Source organism: Carcharhinus amblyrhynchos, chromosome 4 (genome assembly GCF_965287045.1).
Source record: "Carcharhinus amblyrhynchos chromosome 4, sCarAmb.v2.hapA, whole genome shotgun sequence".
NCBI classification, from domain to species: Eukaryota; Metazoa; Chordata; class Chondrichthyes; order Carcharhiniformes; family Carcharhinidae; genus Carcharhinus; species Carcharhinus amblyrhynchos.
The window spans coordinates 78,177,205-78,201,536 of NC_137327.1; the positions used below are offsets into that span (position 1 = coordinate 78,177,205).

General features: G+C 41.7%; 1 protein-coding gene across 1 annotated transcript; it reads right to left on the minus strand.

Moving 5' to 3' along the window:
• Positions 1–816: 816 nt before the first annotated feature.
• On the minus strand, positions 817–24,332 carry LOC145342451 (uncharacterized). The gene is made up of 9 exons (XM_080188014.1): positions 24,246–24,332; positions 21,316–21,454; positions 18,908–19,594; positions 18,640–18,808; positions 14,536–14,678; positions 13,749–13,888; positions 12,271–12,425; positions 11,403–11,461; positions 817–863 (listed from the first exon to the last, which is right to left on the minus strand). Exons 1-9 carry the CDS (start codon positions 24,330–24,332, stop codon positions 817–819), a joined length of 1,626 nt encoding a protein of 541 aa, XP_080044140.1.

Here is a 24,332-nt window from a genome sequence, read left to right on the forward strand (position 1 = left end):
TGTGGTACTTGGTTCTTGCCAGCAACATGATAGGATCTGGTCAGAGGTGTGCAGCACTTGTCAGATCTGGGTGATAGTCAGGTCGAGTCCAGTGGATCGTCAGCCTGATGATATCAGGTGGGGGGTGTAGTCAGCTCGGGTTAGGTTTGGGGGTGAGAGAGGGAGTAGTTGGATTGGGTGGTTTGGTGCGGCACTCAGTTCAATTATACAGACTAAGCTCGGAGTTACATCAGAGGTTAAACTGTAACATTTCAGGGTGAGAATTCAGGTAGATCCCATGAATCTGCATGGAACAGGCACATGGGATACTGACAAAGGCACGTTAGGCCTGTTTTCATATTGTAGTTTCTGTGTAATTCAATATCATCTAGTAGCAAAAAAAAGATGAACACACCCAATATACGTCCAAAAGTGAACTGTTGCTACCAAAAATAACCCAACTGGCTTTACCGACTGATAGTCATCACAACTACACTAAATTCATAATTATAGCTAACAGTCAACTGGCTTATGGCATCAAGCACTCTAACTTAAAGGTTTCCAATATCTTTGTTTTGTTTCCTTCATGGGATGTGAGTCGTTTGTTGCCCATCCCTAACTCTTAACAAGATGGTCACTAATTAATGTGCTTTTCATCTTTGCATTATATTTTTTATACGTGGATTAATCCTTTAAAATGAACAGATTGACAAACGTTTTCCAATCATATACAAAGGAATTTTAAGACAATCCACTGACTGGTGAACTACCAAATTAAACCAGATTCTAAGCTGGAAACAAGGAAAGGTTGAATCAGTCCAGCTTCATTATTCAAATCTATTGATCCAGCCTTGATACCAAACCAGAACTCAACACAGTCCAATCTGTAAAAATGAAGAAAGAGAAAATCACCTAAAAATAAACAGATCCTTCAAACTTCTCTAACTTTTAAACGTATAGTTGCACAATTTTTTTTGCAATTTGTATTATTTGGTACAACATGCTTACAATGAGAATAATCACTTGTGAGGGCATGTTGGGAAGAGGGAGAACGGAGAACTACAGACTGGTTAGTTTGATGTCAGAAGTAGGGAAATGTTAGAATCTATTAAAGGAAGTGATAGCTGGACATTTATAAAAAGAATGGTAAAATTAGGCAGAGTCAACATATATTTATGAAAGGGGAATCATGTTTAACAAACTTGTTGGATTTTTTTGAGGACATTACTTGTAGCACTGATAAAGGAGAACCAGTGGATGTTGCATATTTGAGAAGATCGCACACAGGAGGTTGGAAAATAAAACTAGAACACATAGGATTGGGAGTAACATACTAGTGTGGTTTGAGAATTAGTCAACAGAAAGAAAAGAGTAGGAATAAATGGATCATTCTCAGGAAAGCAGGTTGCTACTAGTGGGATACCACAAGGATCAGTGCGAGGCCCACAGCTATTCACAATCTATATAAATGGTTTGGATGTGGGGACCAAATGTAATAATTCCAAATTTGCTGATGTCACCTAACTGGATGGGAATGCAAGTTGTGAGGAGGATTCAAGGAGAAATGAACAGCCTAAATGAATGAGCTAAAAAAATGGCAGGTGAAATATAATATGAACAAATGTGAAGTTGTTCACTTTGGGAGAAAAACAGAAAGGTAGAATATTTCTTAAATAGTGAGAAGTTGGAAAGGCCTAAAGGAACCTTGATGACATTGATCATGAATTACTAAAGTTAGCCTGCAGGTATGGCAAGCAATTAGGAAGGCAAATACTATGTTGGCCTTCATTGCAAGGGGATTTGAGTACAGGACTAAATATGTCTTGCTGCAGTTGTACAGGGCCTTAGTGAGACCTCACTGGGGATCGTGAGCAGTTTTGGTCCCCTTATCAACAGAGGGATGCACTTGCCATAGAGGGGGTGCAACAAAGATTCACCAGATTAATCCCTGGGATGGCAGGATTGTTTCATGAGGTGAGATTGAGGAGACTGGATTTGTATTCCCAAGGGTTTCAAAGAATGAAGGATGACCTCTTTGAAACCTAAAATTCTTACAGGACATGACAGAGTGGGTGTAGAAAAGATGTTTTTGCTGGTCATGAGTCTAAAACCAGGGAACAGGTTGGCAATGCTGCTTCACAGCACAAGGGACCCAGGTTCCATTCTGGCTTGGCTCACTGTCTGTGTGGAGTCTGCAGGTTCTTCCCAAGTCTGTCTGGATTTTGTGCTCTGGTTTCCTCCCATGGTCTGAAAAACGTGCTGGTTAGGTGCACTGGCGGTACTAAAATTCTCCCTCAGTATACCCGAACAGGCGCCGGAGTGGCAACTGGAGGATTTTCACAGTAACTTCATTGCAATGTTAATGTAAGCCTACTTGTGACACCAGTAAATAAACTAAACATAATATCAGGACAGGGGGTAGGCCATTTAAGACCGAGATGAGAAGGAATTTCTTCCCTCACATATAGTGAATCTTTACATTTCTCCCAAGGACGCTGTGCAAGCTCAATCATTGAGCATGTTCAAGACAAAAAAACAATAGATTTCTGGAAACTAATCATAGTGAGAGATAATGGAGATAGTGTGGGAAAGTGGCATTGAGTGAGATGATCAGCCACCATTTAACTGAATGATGGACAGGCTGGAGAGGCTTAATGGCCTACTCCCGTGTTAGGACTTATTATCCAAACATTTGTTGCTGCACCCCTTTTCTGAAATAAAGTACAAGTTTTTTCATTTATAGGTAACATTTTCAGTACAATTAAAGCCACCAATAGAGCATTGGATTCTGATACAGCTCATTAAGTACACAAGTTGGCCTACAATGCTGTCTGAATCTCCTGATGTGTTATTACCGCTAGCATTCTCAGCTTCTTCTTATCTATGTGCTGCTGCACACTAGAACATACCTGATCATTTTCTTAAGTTAGATGGATCTGACACTAACTTTACAAGGCGTTGTTTCCAGCACAGCGGAATACTTGCTCTAGGTTTGGGTGAAGCTTTAAGAGAAAAAAAAATCTCACCCAGAAGTTTTTTGCCACTAGTACTTAGAATCATTCAAACAATATTAATATTTTAAGATGTATGTTAAAGAAATACAATATAGTAGCAGATAGGGATTTGAAACACAGTTTCCTCTGATATTCAGGGGTTTAATCTTTCACACTGTTAGGTACCGGATCAGAAACCCCAAGGTCAAACTTCCCCAACAGTTTTCTAATTTGGCATTAGTGCGAGAAAATGATGTTTCACATCAAGCGCAATTCTACTGATAAACTGGGAAGCTTTTATCAAAACAAACATTATTCAAGAACACAGTTTAACTATAACAAATGAATTAACTTAAGCATGATGAGATACAGTTCTTAACTGCCAACCATTTTCCAAACATTGCTGGATTCCGGGGAAGTGCCGGAAGATTGGAAAACGGCTAATGTTACGCCATTGTTTAAGAAGGGTGGCAGGCAAAAGGCAGGGAATTATAGGCCGGTTAGTTTAACGTCTGTTGTAGGTAAAATGTTAGAATCCCTCATCAAGGAGGAAATAGCGAGGCATCTTGAGGGGAATTGCTTGATAGAGCAGACGCAGCACGGTTTCGTTAAGGGGAAGTCGTGTCTGACAAATTTATTGGAGTTCTATGAAGATGTGTCTAGGGCGGTGGATAGAGGAGAGCTGGTGGATGTGGTCTTTCTTGATTTTCAGAAGGCATTTGACAAGGTACCTCACAAGAGGTTATTGCAGAAGGTAAGGGGGCATGGAGTTGGGGGTAGGGTGTTAGCGTGGATAGAGGATTGGCTGTCAAATAGGAGGCAGAGAGTGGGGGTTAATGGGTGCTATTCGGATTGGCGGTTGGTGACTAGTGGAGTGCCCCAGGGGTCGGTGCTGGGGCCTCAGCTATTTAGCGTTTATGTAGATGATCTGGAGGAGGGAACTGAGTGTATGGTGTTGAAATTTGCTGATGACACCAAGATTGGTGGAACGGCAAATTGCGCGGAGGGTGTGGAGAGTCTGCAGAAGGATCTAGATAGGCTGGGCGAATGCGCCAGGAACTGGCAAATGGAATTTAATGTTGGCAAGTGCGAGGTGGTCCACTTTGGTAGGAATAATGGTAGGAAGAACTATTACTTACGTGGTGAAAAACTGCAGCAGGCGACGGTGCAGAGGGACCTCGGGGTCCTTGTGCATGAGTCGCAAAAACCCAGCCTGCAGGTGCAGCAGGTGGTCAGGAAGGCGAATGGGATGCTGGCCTTCATAGCGAGGGGGATTGAATATAAAAGTAGGGAGGTCTTGCTGCAGCTGTATAGGGCATTGGTGAGGCCGCAGCTGGAGTAGTGTGTGCAGTTTCGGTCGCTGCACATACGCAAGGATATTTTGACCTTGGAGGGAGTGCAGAGGAGGTTTACTAGGCTGATACCGGAGTTGAGGGGGTTGAGCTATGAGGAGAGGCTGAATAAACTAGGCTTGTACTCGTTAGAGTTTAGAAGAATGAGGGGAGATCTCATTGAGACATATAAGATGATGAATGGGATGGATAGGATAGAGGTGGAGAGACTCTTCCCGCTCAGAAAGGACAGTAGGACTAGGGGGCACAGCCTCAAGATAAAGGGGGGGCGGTTTAGAACGGAGTTGAGGAGGAACTTCTTCACTCAAAGCGTGGTGAATCTCTGGAATTCTCCGCCCGTTGAAGTGGTGGAGGCTGCCTCGCTAAATATTTTTAAGACGCGGGTTGATGGGTTTTTGATAAGCGAGGGGATTAAGTGTTATGGGGAGAGGGCGGGAATGTGGAACTGAGCCACGACAGATCAGCCATGATGTTAATGAATGGCGGGGCAGGCTCGAAGGGCTAGATGGCCTACTCCTGCTACTATTTCTTATGTTCTTATGAATTCCAATTCAATCAATATTCCTTTTACAGGTTTAAACCCCTCTTCAAAATCAGTTAGCAAAACACAGGCTTGTACTTAGATTGCCAGCCCTGAAGGTTCCAGACAACCTCCAGACAGAAACAAAAGACACATCTTACTTCCTTCTGAACCAGGTAGGTACTGGTTGTTTTAATAAAAACATGAAAGAAGAAACTGTTTTCTCTGCAAGCTTAGCTCCTGCCATTAAGCATATGACTCTATCAACCTAATCAAAACTCTATACTGGAAGACACCTAAATAAACACAAATGCATTAGTTTTGTTTAAAACATTCTAGGTCTAAAATGTCCTGTGCTCCTAGCTACAAATTTAAAGGTTTTGCTCGGCAAATTGGCACTCTACAAAACAGATCTGAATTTTAAACACATCCCTCACAAAAAACATGATATACATATATTTCTTAAAAATCACAACACCTCAATGCTGTGTTTGACCCAAGATGATCTTTCAATCACTTATCCATTCCATCAATAAGACTGTCTACTTTTACCTCTATAATATCACACATCCACAGCTGAAACTCTCATCCATGCCTTTGTTAATCACTATGTTGAACTATTTCTATGCCCTCTTGGCCAGCCTTCCTGTTTCTGCTCTCCGTAAAACTGAGCTCATCATAATGCTGCTGCCAATATCCTAAACTCACAAGTCCTGGTTCACCCATCACCCCATGCTTACTGACTTACACCGGCCCCTGGTACGCCAATGCCTCAATTTTATAATTTTTATCCTTGTTTTCAAATCCTTCCATGTCTAAGACCTTCCCTCTCTATGTAAACTGCCTTATATCATTCAAAGGTCTCTGTCCCCTTGCAATTTAGGCATCTCGTGTGTCTCCTATTATAATTACTCCACTATTAGTTGCCATATCTTCAACTGCCCAGTTTGTAAGTTCTGGAATTACCCTCTAAACTGCTCTGTCTATCCTTATAATGCTCTTACAACTAAACTCATCTGTCCTTCTATCTCATTATGTGGTTCATGGCCCCATGTCAGGTACTGTTTATTAACGCTCCTGTGAATTGTCTTGGGAAGCTTTACCATGTTAAAAGCATCATATAAACCTAAGTTCTTGCCGATATAGAAAATAACTGAGCCACACTGAACAAGGAGGTCCCAAGTTCAAACTCTAACCTTGTATTTAGCTACAAATTGGAGTTAGCTGCTACAATGCACATCAATGCTCCTGCAATAGGGATGGACAAATGCTGCAGGTTTTTATACAAAAAATTCTGATGGAAAGTGAACTTCACTTATATTAACAGTAGCCTTTTGTAAAGGAGCAGAAAAATTACAAACATTTGCATATAGAACCAGGTGAAAATGGCATTTTATAGTAAAGTGTGATTATTTGGGTAATCAGTATTGGTTTACATCCTGTGATATTGACGCAAGAGTACTTTTTTGAAACATTACAAAAGTGGTGCTTTTTTGTAACATTACAAAAGTGAAAACTATGCACCTAAAAGTTAACTTCAGGAAGTGGAACAGTTATTCTTGTCACAAGTTATACTCCTTTATTTCTGAAAATATGACGACTGGAAAATTTTGAATTAGAAATGAGACAAGCCAAACAACCTAAAAATACAAAACCACCTTTCAAGGTGAAGGTGAGAAAGCAAACAAGACATTTCAGGGTTGTGTAAGGAGAGAGATGCTTCCCAAGGAAGACACATTTAACAGCAATGTACTGGATATTGAAACAATGACTGCCACAGACAGACCCACCCAAAATCCCTTGAAAATACACGATGGGTGAAGAATAACAGGCCAGTCTACCAGCAATGCAGGGAGATTGCAGGTGACACATGTAGGGCTCGATTTTACCATTGTGTTGCGCCCATTTACAGCGCGAAAACTTGGTAAAGGCAGGTGTGAGGAAAGTAACTTGATCCGCGCCTGCCTCTGCACTGGTTCCCCCTTTACCAAAAGTGGCTACAATCAGGACCTTTTCGGGTGCAACGCCATTTAAATGCATTTAAATTGACTTAATGGGCTGCACACCCAACCCAACCTGCACATTCCCCTTTACCACCATGTTTGCCCATCCAGAATCAGCACTCCACAAAAGTCTGATTCGGGCGCTCCAGTAGTGAGGAGGTAGGTGCCTACTGGTGGTGGGGGGGGCGGAATCCGCTGCCATCTACCTGAGATCAGTGAGAAAGAAGGGGGATCCGCTGCCACTCTGCCTGAGATCAGTGAGGGGGAAGAGAGGGGAGGGGCCCGTAATCGGTCTGGGTAGTGGAGCAGGTGGGGAGGGGGAGATAAGGGAGTCAGTAAATGTTGGAAGGGTGGGGCAATGTCTTTGGGGGTCAGGGGGTTGCATTATCTGGCTCAGGAGCAATATGGCAGGGAAGTTGCATTTTTTTCCTGCATACGTGCAGTTGGAGGCACTGATTGGAGTTGCAGGATTTCGGGTGCATTAAGCCCCACCCACAGGCTTGTGCAGCACGATTCAGACTTGCTGATATTTTTGCAGACAGAGTGTGTATGGGGGAGCCTGAGAACAGGTGTAAAAGTCAGATCTGAAACACTTCCAGTTTCAAGTCTGCCCAGCACTTGGAATCAAAATGGTAAAATAGGTTGAAAAGTTATACCCTCTCTATCTTATTTTTGGAGAAAAAGCATGTCACCCAATTAGAGAAGTCAACAATCAGAAATCTGCCAGCAAACAGAGACCTCATAATAACTGCAATATCTTCTATATCTGACTGCATCCAAAAAACCTAAATCGGCCAAAATAGAACATAGAACATAGAACACAGAACATTACAGCGCAGAACAGGCCCTTCGGCCCACGATGTTGCGCCGACCAGTTAAAAAAAAACAACAACAATGACCCACTAACCTAAACCAATCCCTTTTCGTCCATAAACCTGTCCACAGACCTCTTAAACGCCCCCAAACTACGCGCATTTACAACTGCAGCAGGCAGGGCATTCCAATCCCTCACCACCCTCTGGGTAAAGAACCTACCCCTGACATCTGTCCTATAACTACCCCCCCTTAGTTTAAAGCCATGCCCCCTCGTGCTAGATTTTTCCATCAGAGGAAAAAGGCTATCACTATCCACCCTATCTAAACCTCTAATCATCTTATATGTTTCAATAAGATCCCCTCTTAGCCGCCTTCTTTCCAGCGAAAACAACCCCAAATCACTCAGCCTCTCCTCATAGGATCTCCCCTCCATACCAGGCAACATCCTGGTAAACCTCCTCTGCACCCTCTCCAAAGCCTCCACATCCTTCCTGTAATGTGGGGACCAGAACTGCACACAATACTCCAAGTGCGGCCGCACCAGAGTTGTGTACAGTTGCAACATAACGCTACGACTCCTAAATTCAATCCCCCTACCAATAAACGCCAAGACACTGTATGCCTTCTTAACAACCTTGTCTACTTGATTCCCAACTTTCAGGGATCTATGTACACATACACCTAGATCCCTCTGCTCCTCCACACTATTCAAAGTCTTCCCGTTAGCCCTATACTCAACACATCTGTTATTCCTACCAAAGTGAATTACCTCACATTTCTCTGCATTAAACTCCATCCGCCACCTCTCGGCCCAGCTCTGCAACCTGTCTAAGTCTTCCTGCAAACTATGACACCCTTCCTCACTATCTACCACACCTCCGACTTTGGTGTCATCAGCAAATTTACTGATCCACCCAACTATACCCTCATCCAGATCATTAATAAAAATCACAAACAGCAGTGGCCCCAACACAGATCCCTGAGGCACACCACTTGTAACCGAACTCCATGATGAATATTTACCGTCAACCACTACCCTCTGTCTCCTATCCGCTAGCCAATTCCTAATCCAGTTCCCTAGATCACCCCCAATCCCATACATCTGCATTTTGTGCAGAAGCCTACCATGGTGAACCTTATCAAACGCCTTACTAAAATCCATATACACCACGTCCACTGCCTTACCCCCATCCACCTCTTTGGTCACTTTCTCAAAAAACTCAATAAGGTTAGTAAGGCACGACCTACCCGCCACAAAACCATGCTGACTATCTCCAATCAACTCATTACTCTCCAAATAACTATAAATCCTATCCCTAATAATTTTTTCCAAAACCTTGCCCACAACAGAAGTGAGACTCACCGGTCTATAATTCCCAGGGAAGTCTCTGTTCCCCTTCTTAAACAATGGGACAACATTCGCTAACCTCCAATCATCTGGTACTATACCAGAGGCCAACGACGACCTGAAGATCAGAGCCAGAGGCTCTGCAATCACTTCTCTTGCCTCCCAGAGAATCCTGGGGTAAATCCCATCCGGACCAGGGGACTTATCTATTTTCAGACCCTCCAGAATATCCAGCACATCCTCCTTATCAACTGTAACACTGTCAATTCTACTCCCCTGCAACCCAGTGTCCTCCTCAGCTATATCCATGTCCCCCTGCGTGAACACCGAAGAGAAATATTGGTTCAATGCTTCACCAATCTCCTCCGGTTCCACACATAACTTCCCTCTGCCGTCTATAACTGGCCCTAACCTTGCCCTAACCAACCTTCTGTTCTTGACATACCTATAGAACGCCTTAGGATTCTCCTTAACCCTATCAGCCAAAGTCTTCTCGTGTCCTCTTTTAGCCCTCCTTAGCTCGCTCTTCAACTCCCTCCTAGCCAATCTAAAGCTCTCTAGTGCACTATCCGAGTGCTCACGTCTCATCCGAACATAAGCCTCCTTTTTCTTTTTAACCAACGAATCAACTTTTTTGGTGCACCACGGTTCCCTAGCCTTACCAATTCCACCTTGCCTGACAGGGACATACCTATCACAGACTCGCAGTAGCTGCTCCTTGAAAAAACTCCACATTTCGGACGTTCCCAATCCCTGTAATCTCCTAGTCCAACCTATGTTTCCTAATTCTCCCCTAATAGCCTCATAATTACCCTTCCCCCAGCTAAAACCACTGGCCCGAGGTTCATGCCTATCCCTTTCCATCACTAAGGTGAACGTAACCGAATTGTGGTCACTATCACCAAAATGCACACCAACTTCCAAATCCAACACCTGATCTGGCTCATTTCCCAGCACCAAATCCAATATAGCCTCACCTCTAGTTGGCCTATCTACATACTGAGTCAAAAAACCTTCCTGCACACTTTGCACAAAAACTGACCCCTCTAACGAGCTAGAGCTATAACAATTCCAATCAATATTAGTAAAGTTAAAATCCCCCATAACAATTACCCTATTACTTTCACTCCTAACCAGGATCGTCTCCGCAATCCTTTCCTCAACCTCTCTAGAACTTTTAGGAGGTCTATAAAAGACTCCCAACAGGGTGACCTCTCCTCTCCTATTTCTAATCTCCGCCCATACTACCTCAACAGACAAGTCCTCATCAAACCTCCTCTCTGACACTGTAATACAATCCCTGACCAATAATGCTACCCCTCCCCCCCTTCTACCTCCTTCTCTACTTCGACTAAAACATTTAAACCCCGGGACCTGCAGCATCCATTCCTGCCCCCGCTCTATCCATGTCTCTGAAATGGCCACAACATCGAAGTCCCAGGTACTGATCCACGCTGCAAGTTCACCTACTTTATTGCGAATACTCCTCGCACTGAAGTATACACATTTCAAACCCTGCTCCACCCCACCCCTGCGATGCCATGCATTGCAGTCCCCATCCATGCACCCCTCACTTTCAACCCCTCTACTCAGGATCCCTCCCCCCCTCCGAATCAGTTTAAACTTCCCTGCATAGCCCTAGCAAACTTACCCCCCAGGATATTGGTCCCCTTCTGATTCAGGTGTAGACCATCCCTCTTATAGAGGTCCCACCTTCCCCAGAACGAGCCCCAATTGCTTAAGTACCTGAACCCCTCCCTCCTGCACCATCCTCTCAGCCACAAGTTCAAACTTTCCCTTTCTCTATTCCTCTCTAAACTATCTCGTGGCACAGGCAAGAGTCCGGAGATAACCACTCTATCAGTCTTGGCCTTTAGTTTCCACCCCAACTCCATAAATCTCTGCTTAATATCCCCTTCCCTTAACCTCCCTATGTCATGTGTCCCCACATGAACAATAACTTGGGGTTGATCTCCCTCTCCTCTAAGAGTCCTGAAAAATGTTTAAAATCTATTCCTCAGGGAAAAATCAATAAGCGTAATTTTTGTTTAAAATTTGGTTCCAATTTTACATATTTCTGGCACCTTCATGTGTGTGATGTCATTTTTTCATTATTGTCTCAGATATATTATTTAATAAATTTGTTCTTTCTTTAACTCAAGAAAACCTGGTTTGATTTGCTCGCTACAGAAATACTTAAGTACATTTGGATTTGAAAAGGCATATCCTCATGTAAAAGAAATTTAAACCTTTGTTGTGACCAACCAGGGAGGCTGAATAGAGATGCGCCAGTTCACTGCTTTTCATCTGATCAAAGTATTATTTTGAAATTGCGCGCAAGTAACAAATTTAATGTTCACTAACCCACCAGCTGTAACATTACACAATTACCTTCTGAGTATCTTGCAAGCCCAGCTGCTGCCATCTTTTCAGAAAGTTTAGACCCTCTCCTAAAGGAAAAAATGTTAAATCAAGATTAAAGATAATTAAAGAAAGTACATTTATGCTGGGACAGGAATTGTAACTTTGACTGTTAAATTATCTAGCAGTGCAAAAAGAATATAGATTAGATGCTGGCTGTTTATTCCCCATGTATTAACAAATGTATTTGATTACTGAAATCGTGATTCCAGTCTGCAGTATATTATTTATACTAGCAGTTCTGCTGCGGTCAGTGAATCAAATGTTTGCTAAAAACAAGAGTATTACATTCCCATTGATTTACCAGCACTGGGGGCAGACATGGTACCTGAAAGCACAAAGAGTGTCCAGGGTCTGATGGCAGTCACAAGGCTTAATAGTACTTTGGGAGGGGTGGTGGTGAAAGAGAGAGAATCAGCATAACTGATGAAAAGAATCCTGCAATATTTGAGGGGAGGTCTGAACTAATTAAGTCACTTTTAAAAAGATCTATGTCAACTAATTTTTATTTTCATCAAGTATTGAAATTCTAAAAATAAGATTCAAGAGCTGCATAGGGATAAAAGTATTCTTCTGGCCAAACTTCCCCCTCTAACTGATGGTATGCCAAAATATCAAGCTTCAAGAAATCAGTTTCCTTCTGCAAAGTGCTATCACAATTCAATACCTTTCACCATCACTATCGGTCTAAATAAAGGTGCATCAGATGAAAGTGGCCCGTAAAGAAAAATTTAGATTTTTTTACCTGCTACAATAAATACAAATTAAAAACAAAGTGCATACTTAATCCAAATAAGAACATGACAACTCAAATGACAGGGAAGTCTTGTCTACATACCTCATGATCCCTATTTTTCCTCTTTCACTGAAAAGTGCCACTGTCATAATGTTGGCTTTTTTGTAAAGTCTTGCAAAGAATGTTTTATTTTTCACATACTTCTTGAACCAGTTGATCTCTGACCTGGACCAGGTAACACCATACATTGGAGAAATCTGCAGAAGATTATTTAATAGGATATTTGTTTTGTTGTCATTCCACCCTCCAACCAAGCCCAGCATAATACATTAGATTACGAGTAGGCATAAATCACTTGTGTGGTCCGTCAAGCCTGTTCTGCTATTTAATATGAAAATAGCCAATCTTCTGCTTCAACTCCAATTTCCCACCCACTCCCCAGATCCCTTGTTTCCAAGACATCAAAAATTGGTCTCAGTCTTAAATAAATCATATGCTAAATTTTAAAAATTCTAAAATTTTAAAAGAGATATGGGCACTGCTGGCAAGGCCAGCATTTGCTTCCCATCTCAAATTGCCCTTGAGCTGAGTGGCTTTCCACACCATTTCAGAGGGCAGTTTAGAGTCAACTACAATGCTGTGGGACTGGAATCACATTTAGGTCAGGCCAGGTATGTCAGCAGATTTCCATCTCTAAAGGACATTAGTGAAGCAGATGGAATTTTACAGCAATTAACAATCGTTTTGTGGTCACCAATAATGAGACTAGCTTTTGATTTTCAGATTCATTTAATTTAAATTGCACCAGCTACCATGGTGGGATTTGAACCCTTATCTCCAGAACTTCAGCCTGTACCTTTGTATTAGTAGCTGAGTAACATAACCACTATGTCATTGTCTCATTATAAGTTATTTTTTAAAAGATGTAAATTGGGTAAATTATTGGCAGCCATTTATGCTCCACTGCCACTGCAAGAGAGAATGGAGAATCTCCGTTCACTGCAGCAAGACCAGAGAATCCCGCAAACATAAACGGCTGGAAAATTCTGTCCTATGTCACAGTTTGATCGACTTAACAGTTCAGAGAAAAATCATTACATAGTATAGTTGTCCCACTACTTAAGATGTCTCTGATTACAGAATCTGAACAAGATTACTTATTAAGGTTGGGATATGTTTTATGTAAATTTGTGGGACACATTTTTTGGGACTGGAGGGGGGAAATGTCTCAAAGTTAATGAGTGGGTAGAATTTGCTGGAGTGGGGGTGGAACATCAAAACATCAATCATGTTCATTACGCCTAAGGCACTGAGCATTGGTGTTATGGCACATCTGCATCACTGCAGCTTCTAACTCAGCATGTGAAAATGCATTTTTTTATTCAATTGATGAACATTGAAGCGAAAAGGGTTCATGTGCAGCACCAATCAATATCTTTGGTTTAGCTGAAATTATAACAGCATCAGATTAAGGAAATAATCCACCCTAACATTTGTTTATTTGTTCCAGATATAACATTAGATATAAAACAAAATTCCAAATTTTGCATTTTCTTTCACTTGCACGCCTATGTACTTACATTTGCTAAAGAGACACATAAGGCTTGCTGGGGAAGGGTACAATATGTTGGAGGTAGAGATTTTAAACAACTTAATGAAAGGCAAGTAGAGAACCCATAATCCACACATAAGACTTCCATTAGAAGATGCTGGTGATCATCTGCAAAAATAAAGTCAAAGTTAACCCATATATCTCTTCAACGCAAATTTATATTTCAGAAAATGAATTCAAACAGACTTCTCACTGCAGAGGGAAAATAACTTGATAAATAATCTGAATTGCAAACAAAAAACCTGGTATATCGTGGGATGTAAATCACTGAGCTCATTTATTATTTTTGGAGATTATACCCAACTGGATGATAAAAGGTATGTAACATATTGCTGTACACTGATGGAAAACCAATTCAGTTAGATTGCCATTCTACTTGAAAGTACATATCAGGGAATGCAGATGATCCTGTCTTGTCCAACTTTCTGACTTGGGCCTGTCATCTCTGTCATTTTTGTTCAATTTATTCATCATTGGTTTGATTAAAAAAAGTGTATACGGATGCCAGTGAAGACCAGGTTTAGGACTGGATTTGGTGTCTGCTGTGGGTGACCAACTTTGCCGACAATCACTGACTCCATTCTCATAAGACGAATGACCACTTGTGCAATCCCAATGAAAAAAAAAAGATTTGCTGGTTTTACAAACCTACATGAAAGTACATCTTTTGTATTTTTTTCTTAAATGTAATTTCATTCACTGTTATGAACTCCATCCTGCTTTTATTGTACATGTCATACAGCCTGCGTCCATACCTTGTGTCACTGTTGATTCATTTTCCACAATCCTGATAACACATGACCGGTACCATTGCTTGTTTTCAGGAAGCCATGCACACACATAAGAGCTGATTAAAGGGACGCAACACAATGTAGCAGAGTTCTTTGAGCACTCGATGCTGGAAAAAGACAAATCAATCTAATGTTAATTTTGGTAGCTATGGTCTGGGAGCTGGTTATCAACACAGTCTTAAAAGAAGGTGCACAATACGGGTAGTCCACCACAGAGGATATTTCTAGTCCCAAAAATAGTCAGTTATGGAAAACGCTTTTGTAAATAGGAGAATCTAAATATCCTCAGGCACCTGCTGGGTCCTACACTGTTGGAAAGTATTGTGCCTAACTTCTATCTTTGGGGCAAGACACGCCACTTAGTATACACTGTGTGAAACAATTTCTATACCCATTTGATATCCTTTGTAACAGGGGCCTGAAATAAGTTCGAAACTAATTTTCTCCAGGGATCCAGGTCACATCCATAGCCTGAAACAGCAACCCAAACCAAGGTCCAATTTGTGTTCTTCTGGAGGCCATTATCCCTCTTTTAACTTTCTGTATATTTACAAGCAAGTGCACTAAGTCCCATTAAGATTGGGAACTAGCAATTCAAAAACAACCTCCAACCCTTCCTCACCCCCAACCCGTACACATAAGTGACCTTGTTTGTGTCAGATGAAGATTGTGTTTCCAAACAAGGCTGAAAACTGGTCTTTCACTGGATTCATGCCCCGTTACGACAGGAGACCAACAAAAGAGCCAAATAATTCTATATCGCAAAATGTAAGTGAGATGCAGGCATCACGGTAATATAGCAAAAAATATCTTAAGGAAGTTAATATTGCTGGAGTTTAATGCTATATTCAAGGCTTTATAAAATCTAACTTATTAAAAATATGTGGTCTACACTGAGGAAAAATCACATCAATCTTGATTTGTTTTAAAAGAACAAAGTGATTGAATTTGGAAAGTAAACACAACCCCGTTGAACAAAGCAAAAAAAAAGGAGAGAATTGAAAAGAAAGTTGATGATGAGAGACCACTGGCTTCTCAGCCCCCTCCCCCGGAAGCAGATGTCTACAGAGGAATAGAGATGAGGTGACTGACTGTGGAAGAAGGGAGACGGCAAGATACAGGAATTGAATTATCAGTTCAATAAAGGGTAAGGGTAATGTTAAGTATTAGGTGAAAAGTGGGAAAGTGAAGGGGAAGGAAATGGGAAGTAAGTTAAATCTCACGGAATCCAAGCTGAGGAAGCTAAATGGATACAAAATTGGCTTGATGACAGAAGACAGAGGATGGTTGTACACGGTTGTTTTTCAAACTGGAGGCCTGTGACCAGAGGTGTACCTCAGGGATCGGTGCTCGGTCCACTGTTATTTGTCATATATATTAATGGTTTGGATGAGAATTTAGGAGGCATGCTTAGTAAGTTTGCAAATGACACCAAGATTGGTGGCAGAATGAACAGTGAAGAAGGTTACCTCAGATTGAAACGGGATCTTGACCAACTGGGTCAATGGGCTGACAAATGGCAGACGGAGTTTAATTTAGATAAATGCGAGGTGATGCATTTTGGTTGATTGAAAACTCACTCAGTTAATGGTAGGTCTTGGGGAGAGTTACAGAACAAAGAGATCTAGGGGGACAGGTTCATTGCTCCTTGAAAGTGGAGTCGCAGATGGACAGAATGGTGAAGAAGGCATTCAGCATACTTGGTTTCATTAGTCAGAACATTGAATACAGGAGTTAGGACATCCTGTTGAAGTTGTACAAGACATTGGTAAGGCCACACATGGAATACTGTGTACAGTTCTGGTCAACCTATTATAGAAAGGATATTATTAAACCAGAAAGAGTGCAAAAAAGATTTACTATGATGCAACCAGGACTTGACTGTTTAGGTTATAAGGTGAGGTGGAAAGACTGGGACTTTTTTCTCTGGAGCGTAGAAGGCTGAGGGCTGATCTTATAGCGGTCTATAAAACAATGAGGGGCATAGATCAGCTAGATAGTCAATATCTGTTCCCATACTAGAGGGCATAAGTTTAAGGTGAGAGGGAAGAGATACAAAAGGGTCCGGGGGCAATTGTTTTCACAGAGAGGGTGGTGAGTGTCTGGAACAAGCTGCCAGAGGTAGTAGTAGAGGTGGGTACAATTTTGTCTTTTAAAAAGCATGGGTAAGGTGACTATAGAGGGATATGGGCCAAATTAAGGCAATTAAGACTAGCTTAGGGGTTTAAAAAAAAGGCAGCATGGACAAGTTGGGCCAAAGGGCCTGTTTCCATACTCTAAACCTCTATGACTCTAAGCGACGGGCTGAGGATAAGCATAGATGATTAGGAAGGATGCTACATGGGATTATACCATCCCTGCAAACTCCATCCAAATGCAGCGCACAGCCTTGGTGGCTCATTTGCCCATGACACCAAGCAATTCCATGCACCATTTCTCACATACAAAGCCAAGAAGAAAGAAAAATTACAGAAGAACAGCGATGGACAGAAATAAAAAAGCAAAAAGTAATCCTGAATAACTGCAGCTCCAACACTCAAGAAGCTCAACACCGTCCAGGGCAAAGCAGCCTGCTTAATTGGCATCCTATCCACAAACATTCATGCCTTCCACCACTGTGGAGCACAGTGGCAGCAGGAACTCACCAAGGCTCCTTAGACAGCACCTTCCAAACCATGACCACTACCATCTAGAAGGACAAAGGCAGCGGATACATGGAAACACCACGACCTGGGCATTCCCCACCAATCCACTCACCACCCTGACTTGGAAAGGTATTGTTATTCCTTCACTGTCACTGGGTTAAAATCCTGGAATTCTTCCCTAACAGCACTCTGGGTGTACTTACATCTCATAGGCTGCAATGGTTCAAGAAGACAGCTCACCACCAATTTTTCAAGAGCAATTGGGGATGAACAATAAATACTGGCCTAAGCTCATATCTCATGATTTTTTTTGAAAATCACAGTTAACAGAATGATGTAACTTTGACAAGTATCTATTAGTAGCTTTCATGACTTAAAAATGGGAACTGAATTATGTCCATCACCCTGGTCCAATTATCTCCCTGCCTCTCACCATCTCTGCCTGAATGCTACACTTGGTCTGAATCCCTGTATGCAACACCACAGGAGATTGTAATTCCAAATTTAAAAATTAGATATCGCAATCTGAGATGTTGTCCTACTCTATACTTTTGGCCAAGGAGGGGAGAAAAACAAGTAACATTGCATCTATAAATGTATGTTACATGCCAAAGTTATATATACCTGCCAAGTTAGACCATAAGAAGTAGGAACAGGAGCAGGCTGTTTAGCTCCTCAAGCCTGCTCCTGTTCAATGGTCCTAGACTCTCCCATAAGGGGAATCATCCTCTAAGCATTTACCCTGTCAAGCCGTTTAAGAACTCTATATGTTTCAATGGGATCATTTCTCATTCTCCTAAATTCCAATAAGTGGAGTTATAACCTGTTTAGCCTTCCCGTATAAGACAATCCTTCCATATGGGGGAATCATCCTAGTGAACCTTCTCTGAATTGTCTCCAAATGAAATAATTTCTTTCCCTAAATAAGGGGACCAAAACCGCTCAGGGTACTCCAAATGAGGTCTCATCAGTACCTTGTACAGTTGCAGCAAAACTTCTCTACTCTTATACTCCCACCTCCTTTAAATAAGGGCCAACATTCCATTATTCTTTCTGATTATCCCTTCATCTGTGTGCTAGCTTTCTATGTTTCGTGCACAAGTACCAAGTCCCTTTGTGTTGCAGCTTTCTGCAGTTTTACTGCATTTAACTAATACTGTTCATTTATTCTCCCCTCCACAATGAAGAACTTCACATTTTCCCACATGATACTCAATTTGCCAACTTTCTGCCTACTAACTGAAGCTATCAATAAGTATTTGTAAACTGTCTGTATCCCTCTCACAACTTGTCATTCCACCATTTAATGTCACTATTGCCCCATTAAGCTCTCCATACCCTACAATTTGTTCTTGTGAAACCCTTTGCTTACTCAAATGATTAATTTAAAACACAAGGTAGCATAATTACTTCACGTACTTACTTTAATTGCGTCATCAGTTCTGATAGCTCTGGACCAGAGTGCTGTATATAGAAACAGTGCGGGTCAATTGCATAACTGACCCTTATCTCCAGCTCCTGCCACCGACAAAACTGGAATTCTGGGATAACACTAGCTACAGGCAGTTCCATTTCCTTTTCAACTGGTAAATCTGTAAAATGTCTCTGAGTTAGTGGTTTCAACAAACTTTTTGGGTTCAAGTGTTGTTGGGGAGAAAATGTACCATTTTCAGAGGTCAGCACTTGCTCACCTGGATTTGATTGGCACAAAGCATCATTCAGACTCAAGGGTTCTTGAGGTGCAGTGGCATCAATGACATCAAGAGTTGAGATCATAACTTGTCCATTACATGCCTTATCTTTTTCAGGTTCAACACCGATGGATGTAGTAAATTCAAAAGTGTCCCAAACTTCCCATTCCGATCGAACTATATATGTTTGATTGCTGTTCGAAGATTTGCTTTTGTCTGAAAGAATATGTGGATCTGCTTTCTTCAATTGCAGGCTCGTGGAACCATAGCTTTCAGTAGAATATTTGTCCTCTACTTCTGTTACAATTAGGTCACTGTAGAGACTTGATGATACAACTTCTTCTGGAGGTGGATCACTCTCTGAAGACATACTGTTAATAAAAGGATAACTACCACTGGAATGTTTCACAAATTGTTCTTCCTTTTGCAATTTAGATTCTGATGTTATATCCTCACAAGACTCACCAATTACTCTGGAAATGTTTATTTTAGTTTTGTCAAGTTTGGGACTACAGATGCCAGATTTCTTATGAATATGCATGCCTAGATTTTTCTTAAAACCTGTTAGAAAGTCTTCTGGAGGTAAACCATCAACAGAACTTTTGGATGCAGGAACTTCAATAGAAAGCAGTTTCTCTGTTGGAGTTTGTTGCCCAGTCACCACAATACCTAATTGAAACAAGATGCCTGTAATGGCAGACAAAGCCCTAATGAGGAATGGAAAAATAACTTAAAGAAGACATCTAATTGTTGTTAAATGTAGACATGATCTTTAACTTAACTTTAAGTTAACTTATAGTAATATGTTTTGGCAATTTAATTTAAAGCACTGCAAAATAATGTTCCTTTAATTTCCCAGAAGAGAACCTTCAAAATTGTTAACAAGGTAACAATGCATCTGGGCAGAGGGATCTGAATGTCTATGTTCATGAAAACAGAGTCGATATGCAGGTGCTGCATGTAATAAAAAAGGCAAATTGGATGTTGGCATTCATTTCAAAGGGATTGGAGTATAAAAGTAAAGAGTATTGTCGCAATTGTATAGGGCGTTGGGGAAACCACATTTGGAGTAGTATGTCCAGTTTTGGTCTCCTTATTTGAGGAAGGGTGTGGTCACATTGGAGGCAGTCCAGAGGAGATTCACCAATTAATTCCAGGGATGAAAGGACTAACATATGAGGAACGATTAAACAGTTTGGGCTTATACTCACTGGAGTTTAAAAGGATGGTCTGATTAAGGAATATAAAATTTTAAAAGGGATTAATAAAGTAAATGTAGACCAAATGTTTGTTCTTGTGGGGCAACCTAGAACAGGAGGTCACAGGTATAGGTTGAGAGGTGATAGATTTAAAACCAAGATGAGAAGGAACTATTTCTTACTGAGGATGGTGAATTTGTAGAACTCACTGCCGTATACAGCAGTGGAGTCTGAATCATTGAGTGGTTTCAAGGAGATAGATATATTTCTAATAAAAAAGGGATAAGGGGATATGGGGCAATGGGTTTGAGACCAGGATGAGATCAACCATGATCTAACTGAATGGTGGAGCAGGCTGAATTTTCCTACTTCTGCTCCTAGATGTATAGTCTATGAATAGAATCATAGAAACCCTACAGTGCAGAAGGAGGCCATTTGGCTCATCAAGTCTGCACTGACAACAATCCTACTAGCCTTATCCCTATAACCCCACATGTTTACCCCACAAATCCCTCTAACCTACACATCCTGGGACACTAAGGGGCAAGTTAGCATAGCCAATGCACCTAACCCACACTGGAGGACTCAGAGGAAACTCAGGTAGACATGAGGAGAACATGCAAACTCCATACAAACAGTGAACCAAGCCAGGAATTGAACCCAGGTGCTTGGAGCTGTAAGTGCTAACCACTGTGACAACCCAAGTTTGATCTCAAACTCAAAAACTTTTTTAAAGATCCTGCATAGAATGTGAAATTACAATCTGAGAGGGTACGCCAAAGTCAGTTCCGAAAGGACCAAGAAGAAATAGGCTAGAAGTTGCTTTAAAGCTCAGTTTTCACCTGCAATGCTACATATAATTGAAAGCTCTATTTCAGGCATCTGTCTGTAGCATTGCAACTTTCAAAGGCTAAGAACTGTTATGCAATAAAGAGTCACATCTGTTAGGCAAGGGAGTAATCCAAATAATAACCTATTTTCTAAGTTATCAACAGCTAAATTTGAAACCTAGTTTTCATCTTTGCTCCTTTGTAAATATGAATTATAACAAATACGATTGTGAAAAATCAATTATTGGTCTTTTGAATTTTATATTTAGAACATTCTAGTATATACTCCTTAAAAAGGTAAAGATGTTCAGATAAAAAGCAAATTACTTAAATTTCTTTTAAAGTATCTTAACATTTGAGATTTGAAAGATTTAGTTACCGGTTTTAGCTGCTTTAAACATTTTGTACAACTCTTTACTTGAACTACATAGATGGCATAGTTGATCATGGACAATTTCATATTTTTTGCCGAAATCTTCTTGAGAAGTAATGGTAATCTTCTGCATATTCAATTTCACCTGTAAGGATACATTTTGATGAGTCAATTTTAGCCAACAACTTGCATTTATATATATCGCCTTAAACACAGCAAAACGTTCCAAGGTTCTTCACAGTAGTGCTATCAGACAAAAATCTGGCACAGTCACATAAGGAACTATTAGAGATAGATGTGAAGCAGCATCTTGAGGATATTGCAGATAGGGAGGCGCAGAGAGGAAGGGGTAGAGATATCAGAATTCCAGAGTTTAGTGCCAGATAGCTGAAGGCATAACTGCCAGAAGGATAAAAGAAATAAGGGATGCACAAAAAGCCAGGATTGCTTTTTGTAACTATGTTAGTTCTTGGGCACTATTTGCTGTGAAGATCACTGCGCAGTCTTTAAATAATACATTTTGTAGCTCTTTAACATCAAAGAAACATGGAAAGAGAAAACACCACACTTTCCATAAAGTTTATTTCTTTATTAGAGCCAATGTCAAATGCTTTATCAATGGGTGGGAATACAGGGGTTTTTCCCACATTCTTTTTGATGACCTGAGTGGAATGAATCTCCAGGACTCTGTACATCGGTCTTTAATGTGATTCATGCTGGTGTGAGGGTCAGAGCTTGAGTCTACCAGAGGGGGCAGAATCAGCATGCTGAATGGGCCACTATGCATGCATCAAATTATCAATAGGGAGATCAGCACATACACTGCCCCTCCCCCTCCCAGTCACCTGATCACCAGCCTCCGTGACCAACAACTCTCGCCCCCCCCCCCCCCCCCCCACCCAAATCACTAGCCTCCATGACCCCTCCCACCCTCCTGGTTGTCAACTCCGCGATACCCTCATTCCCCTGATTTCCGGCCTCCGTGATCACTCCTCCCCATGGTCCGTCTGATCACCCCCTCCATTCCAACCCCACTGATCCCTAATGCAGTGTGTGCAGCGGATCCCCCACCACCAGCAATCAGCCCCACCCCCAGTAGGCCTCACCCCTTGGCACAACCCAGTGCACATTGCCAGGCTGGCACTACTCAAGGGGCAATCCTCAAAGTTCCCAACCTCCCGAGGCTGCTCCAATGGCTGTTGTGCCCACCAGTGGGTGATCATGCCTGATTCCTGATGGTTGGCACCATGTGATCCCTGCCAGTGGGAACCTCTCCTGGCAGGGTGGGAAACATTAGCGAGCCCAGAAGCCACTGTACCGGGCTCATTAATAATATGGAAATGATGATTTCCATCTTGCAATTAGTCTCACGCTGATTTCTTGCCTGAGGCTGATTACACTTAAAAAAGAGCCTGGGAGGGTCACAATTGGCTGGACACAAGTTGTGAATCATGGTATAGGCCTCCTGCTGATACTTGCTGGCCTGCTGTGCTGCTCAAATTGCACCCTCTATGTCAGTTAAAATTTGAATAGCTATTCCAAAACTCATGAGCAGCTCCAAAGTATCAATCCATGCCACTTTTTAACTGACTGGCTTTCCTCCACAACCTCTAACATCACAAGTATGTGTGTTCTGTGCAGTATGCTATTGGTTCAGTCTCTTGTAAATTATACTCTTCAACTCATTCTGAATTACTGGGATGTTAGGGTGGAGTTGTTTTCAAAGCCAAGCAAGACCAGCAGAGGGTGGGAGGTCATGGATATAACAATCAGTGGCATGAACACAGCACATTAACCATATCATTACCAGGACAACAACTGGCATGGCTCTGTGGAAGTATGCATAGAATTGGTGCTAGAACTAGCCTCAAACTGTGTAAAACCTATATCAGCCCAATCTTGGAAACGGCAATACAGATCGGTGAACGGTGGGTCAGACACAGATTAACAGACTACAAACATAGAAACTAGAACAAAACAAAGAACAAAGAACAACCCAGCACGGGAAACAGGCCCTTCGGCCCAACGAGCCCGCGCCGCCGCATCACCCTTCACCTATTCTACCCTGCATGTCTACGAATGGAACCCTACTCAGTCAGATTCAGGGAAGAAATAGTGTCAATTTGGTAAAAACCGATTAGCCTAAGAGCACATCTTTGGGGTGTGGGAGGAAACCGGAGCGCCCGGAGGAAACCCACGCAACCACAGGGAGAATGCGCAAACTCCCACAGACACAGGCCCAAATCCATGTGTCTGCACAGCCAGCAGTGCTAGTCACTGAGCTGTTGCGGCGCCCGTCTACCGGTCCAGGATCAAAAGAAGCACGAGTAGGCTATTTGGCCCTTCGAGCCTGCTCCGCCATTCAGTTCAGGAGTAAGTGAAAAGGGCAGCTTTCTGTGCCTTTTCTGATCAATTTATTGGTACAACATCTGTGATGAAGAGAGATTTTTTGATACTCTGGGAGAAGTACCTGCACAAAAATATTACTGCTGATCAAGAAAGTTGGGCATATTTACCATGGTATTGATGCAGTGTGTGTGTACCTGCTATAAGTGGCAAACCTTGGCAACATTCAATCACAGAAATTATGATGGATGAGTCAACAAAGTTCCTATAATCCATTCACTGAATAAAAATTCCAGAACTTTTAGCAATCTCCTGATGTTCTTGGCTACTTGTTTTCTAAGACTGCTGTGCACAACTAATTTTACTGATGATTAGTCGAGGGGAAGGCTCAGATCTCATCAATTTGGGTTGAATGCAAACCCAGATGCCAGATGCAAAAATACAACATTCAAAGTCCCGTTGGTGTATTTTCATTTGAATTGCAGTAATTATTGTAACACAATATCTTGACAACATTAAATAAAACTTCACTTTTTAGAACTTTTTTTTACTATGAGAGTTAGAATGTTTTGAAAATGACAGTAACATACCCATTCAGCCAGCGATCCCAGCTCTTTGCTAATGGCCTTCTGGTAATTTTCAATAATCATCAGCTGGTAATAAAGAGTGCGTTTCAT